The sequence below is a fragment of the Acomys minous genome, assembly GCF_964271855.1.
Source record: "Acomys minous genome assembly, chromosome: 8".
In the NCBI taxonomy this organism is placed as follows: domain Eukaryota; kingdom Metazoa; phylum Chordata; class Mammalia; order Rodentia; family Muridae; genus Acomys; species Acomys minous.
The window spans coordinates 78,843,559-78,848,763 of NC_140489.1; the positions used below are offsets into that span (position 1 = coordinate 78,843,559).

The 5,205-nt window shown below is 41.7% G+C and overlaps 1 protein-coding gene across 1 annotated transcript; it reads right to left on the minus strand.

The window, feature by feature from the left end:
• Window positions 1-3,712: 3,712 nt before the first annotated feature.
• On the minus strand, window positions 3,713-4,773 carry FERD3L (Fer3 like bHLH transcription factor). Its single transcript, XM_084793392.1, has one exon. The coding sequence runs from the start codon at window positions 4,560-4,562 to the stop codon at window positions 4,050-4,052; it is 513 nt and encodes a 170-aa protein (XP_084649518.1). The 5' UTR covers window positions 4,563-4,773; the 3' UTR covers window positions 3,713-4,049.
• Between the last annotated feature and the right edge of the window lie 432 nt (window positions 4,774-5,205).

The following is a 5,205-nucleotide window of genomic DNA, read 5'->3' on the forward strand; positions in this document are numbered from 1 at the left end:
AGAAATCTACAAAGAGCAAAGTAATTAGGAAATGTAACAGGCTAAGGAGTGATTGATGTAATTCTCTTAGTAATTGAGAAATAGCTTTCCATTTAGATATTCCCTGGTACCATTTACTTCTGAAAAGAAATTGCACTTAGGAACAGCATGTGTTTGCTATGATCATAGTAGAGAGTGTTAGAACGGTAGGAATGAGGGGTGAGAGCTGACTACACTCAGCAGTGTTAGTGGCTCATAGACTACATAGGTGTTTTTCCTCCAGAACTTAAAAACTGTTCTTTTCAATAACACATAAATATTTGAACTCTGTATTACTTTTTAGTTATTCATCTCTTGTAGATTTCATTTCTATTTATTTATTGTATTACTTTATATGTATGGGTGACCTTACCTGAATATATGTGTGTTCATCATGTGTATGCAGTGTCCATGGAGGTCCGAAGAGGGTGTCAGGTCCCCTGGAACTGAACTTACAATTGTAAACCACCATGTGGTTCTCTGAATGAGCAATCAGGACACCTAACCACTGAACTATCTCTACAGCCTAACAATTGTATAGTTTTTAAAAAGTTGGTATTTATTTTTCAGACAGACACTCTGTAGCCTCCTCAGTTTTGAACCCACCCACATGATCTATAGAAAGCCAACATTTGATTAAATGAATAAATAATAATTGGATAGATAAACATGGGTGTTTATTGACCCAGTAGACCATATGAGCAGTAATGGTTGATGATGAATTGAGAAATAACTAGGTATTTTCCTTTTGCATATTAAAATAAGTAATTATAAAAGTATAGTAAAATACAACATACAGTAGCCTTGGAAATGAAAATATTACAAGGAGGGACTAAGGACATTATAAATGTAATATAAATTCATTCCTTTAAAGCTCAAGTCATTTTAATAAATGTTCTAGAGCATTCGAAAACTATGCTCCCTGGTTCTGTTACTGTTTGGCCTTAGATATTGATAATTTTTCTCTTTTAAGTTTATTCTGACATTCTTATAGCAGAGATAGAAAAGAATACTGGTGAAAATATATAATTAAAAGAATATTGGGAAAGGGGGCCTATTGCATATCTTACAAAGTTTCAGGGAAGGGAGTAGGAGGAAAGGCTTTAAAAGAATTGAGCATGAATAACACTTAACTACATATACATACAAGTATGAAATACTGTGTTAAATATATCCAAAAAAGATTTACTATTTTAGTAAATTATATTCCATAATATAGTGTCAATATTATAAGCCACACATTAATGCTAAATTTATGTGATTTTGTTTTAAAGGTCTTTTAAGAACTTCTAAATCACTCTTCTTTAGAGGCACATTGGGCATTCAAAAGTCATGGCGTCTCTCCATTATCTACTTTCCATGTAAAGACACAATGAGACATACTTCTAAATGTGAATTAACTTCCCTGTCTAGATTTATTGCCTTTCAAACATTATCCAATCAAATTTGAGGGCCCAGAAGATAACTTTTCAAGTATATTTGACAAAAAATATGGAGTGCATTCTAACAGAATGAAAAAAAATCTATCAAAGAAACAATTATTAGTAACTAAAGTAGAGTATTGCAATACTTATGACTTACTCATCTAACCAGAATATATGAAAGACTATTTCCCCGTACTGTTCATATAGCAACAGGAACATATTTTAAGACTGGCTTATGGCATATACCTCCCAATGATGCCAGTATCTGTCTCAAATGTAAAATGAGTGCACTGATACATTACATTTCAGAGCTTTGTATGGTTTTGTGCTTTGATTTATACACTTGCTTAAAAATACTTGAGCCTTAATAGCAACCTCAGAAATGTGTAGTAAGCTTTCTTTGGATGTGTGCATACCACCATGAGAATAAAAGAGAATTAAATGTACTAATAAAAGAATGACAAGCTCCCTGGGGGGGTGTGGAAAAATGGTGTATCTGGGTGCTGATCTCCGAGGGGAGGGGCCTGCGGGGTGCCTGAGAAGGAATGTGAACCAACAGAGCTCAGGAAGGAATCCTGCCCACTTGCTCCCCAAATTCATACAAACAAGGACTGTAGGTGGCTAACGTCAGGTGATTATAACAGAGAAGACATTTATAAGAGCCCTGTTTGCAATATATTTTTAAAAGGGAATGTGTGAGCTTGCCATCTGTAAAGGAATGTGTATTTCAATCATGTCAACCAGTGATGAGATCTGATAGCAACTCTCCAAGCAGCAGGTACCATGAGCCTAAAAAGAATAAAATAGAATTAAGAATTTGCTCTTCCTCTGGGATATATGAGTCTTAATCCCATCCTCAGTCCAAATGCAGAAAGTCGGCTATTCTAATAATTAACATAGATTTGCAGTTTCATTTGCTCATTTGAGGGGTCCTTCAGTTTCTTCTGCTCTTTAATTTTTCACCTTACTTCTGGATTGAAAGATGTAAATTGTATAACTTTAGTTCCATATTATTAAAGAAATTCAGTAAAGTTGTTATACATTGAGGAGACAGTAAGATATAAGATTGGAAATCCTATCTAGTATTTAAAGTGAAGGAAGGGCTCATTCCAAAATGCTAAGTGAGAAAAAAATTAATGTTCAGAAGTATTTCAAGTTTGTAACACATATTGAATTTCAAACTGCATAGGAAATAAAAGAAAAGAAGAAAGTAGACAAAATTTCTAGCAGTGGGGGCTTATTTAAGTGTTCACTTCATTTTGAAGTTTTTACATTTTTCAGTCTTTCTATGATGAGCACATCTAATTTTTATTCCTATGTTACTATTATTATTCAAGTATGCCAAAACATTGCCCTTGTGCAATATTGCTATGATTTCATTTTGCAAGTGAATGAGGGGGCAAAGTGAAGCATTTCTTCTTTGGGATTTATCATTGGCGTGAATGGATTGACAATTCCATGCCCCAGCTCAATTCCTTTTCCTCAGTTAACCACATCTCTTATACAGACCCAGCTTAAGGTGCCACCGGGTCACTCAGAAGGAGGGACTGTGTAATAACAGACACTCCAGGAAGGTAGCTTCCCACGAAGGACGGATTTCAACTTCACCTCCACCTGCAGGCATTTTCAAAGCACCAGAAGGCATCTTTTCCCTTGGCTTTTTGCCTTCCTAGATGGCTTAAGACAGAAAGATAACTTTTAAAGATTGTTTTTCAGGCGCGCGGGGTCATAGCTCATTAAGAGATACCAGCTCTTTCCCCCAGGCAACTGTTGGAAGCGCTAATCCTAAAGCCCCCCCGGGGAGACCCCGGGAGTGTGGGAACTGTACCAGGCAGGAGGAGCCCTCCCCCACCTCTTCCACCCTAAGCAGAGCGACAGAAACAGAGTTCAGTTCTGAGCAAAAGGCAGAATGGCGATTTTTACTGAGCAAAATGCAGAATGGACTGCTTTTAACTCTGAGATATTCTGCCTAGTGACAAGGTAGGGTATGCCTGACAGCACTCAGGATCAGGGCGGGGGAGCGACGAAGGAGGGAGAGAGATCCTTCTCAGAGGTTAGGTTTTGTTAGCCCCTGTTTTGTTACTCCCTGTTTCACTCTCGTCCTCTTTGTTCTCCGGTAACTTGTCTGAGAGGACCAAGCCCAGGCAGAGCATTCAGAATCCAGACAAATGCACAGAGACCGCTTGCCTGGTCTCTGCTTTAGGTGTGCACGCCGTTAAGGCTACAGTGAAGCCCCTGCTGACATGGCAATGGGGAAGCAACTAATCGCACGCGAGAAAAAGTTCTGCTTTATTATTTCTACTTTTAAAAGGAGCAAGGAGAAGAAATCAGACTATAGAGAAGCGTAGTTAAAGGTCCTTGGAGGAGCGAACCAGTTTCTCACCGCTCTACCCAAGAAGCTCTTAGCTCCCCGGAGCCTAGAACGTTGGAACTCCTATTTGCCCAGCAGGACCCTTTTGTGTGCGCCCCCCAATATATTCACTGCAGAGCTGCAGGAGTGGGGGTTTTACCATATCAAAACCAGGCTCAGAAGTCCCTCTGCCTTTCAGAGGAACCCCACCTAGCAAGGGGTGGGGTGTCTCTTCTGCCCACCCCTCGCGCGCGCGCTCAGCGGGCCTCCTTTTTCTCACTGTCCTGCAGGAGCTCGGTCATGAAGGAAATGTAGACTATGGCCAAGCGGAGGGTCTCGATCCTGGACAGCCTCTTCTCATAAGCGAAGGTGGGCACCTTCCTGCGCAGCTGGTCGAAGGCCTCGTTTAAGTTGAACATCCTCTTCCTCTCTCGAATGTTGGCGGCCTGGCGCTGGGCGTAGGTGATGACCCTTTTCCTTTTGGGGCGGCCTAGCAAGGATGCTACTTTGCCGCGCCCCTCTCCCTCCTCTTCTTCCTCCTCCTCCTCCTCCTCCTGGTCCTCATAGTCTGCTTCTCCCTCCTCTGCTTCCTGGTCTCTTTCCTCAAACCGCCTTCTGGGTCTTCCCTCTCGGAACCCCAGTGTTCGATCCCCAAAATGGACCCCAGGTGGGAAGTCGCAGAGAAGAGGGTGTCTTGGAGAGGCCAGAGAGAGATCTGCAACGAAGTTCAGCATGGTAACATCCAAGCAACTCTCTGAATAGGTGGCCATCGCTCAGTGTCTTTCTCATCGGGTTTCTTGCAAGAAAGGCATAGCTGTAGATGGGGCTCCTTAGTGGCATTGACTCTTTTGGTCCATCATCACCAAAAGCGGGGCAGACATTAGTATTTATAATCAAGACGAACGGATTATTTGCAGGGAGAGAGAAGGCCAGGGCAACGTCCCTCTTCTGTAAACTGATAGAAGATGACAAGCTTGAGCACTCGTGAAAAGCTCAAAGGGACAAGCTTTCAGGTTCTAAAATATTTGTCCCCTTGCTGCACTACGCAGGGCAGTTCCTTCTTGGCAGAAACCCCCAGTTCTTACCTGCTGTGCTTTTTTTTTGTCTCTGGTCTCACCCTCGTATCCAACCAATGCTTTCCTGGTTCCTTATTCCATGTGTGTCTTTAATTTCGATTTGTATCTTCAAAGCCAAAATGTTTCCACCGCGATGCCTTCTCCTTGGCTTCGGGGCAGGAGTCCTGAATCTCGCGGCCACTTGCCAATGGATGTGAAACAAGTGCATGCGCTTTTAATGATGTCCAGGAAAGGGGCCCTACCAGGCACGGGTCGAGGGGAGCTGTTTGTCTGGTATCCCAGTGCTGCGGCTGCTGAAAGGCAAGACCTTCCATTAGCCTAAGCAAGCATGGCTACA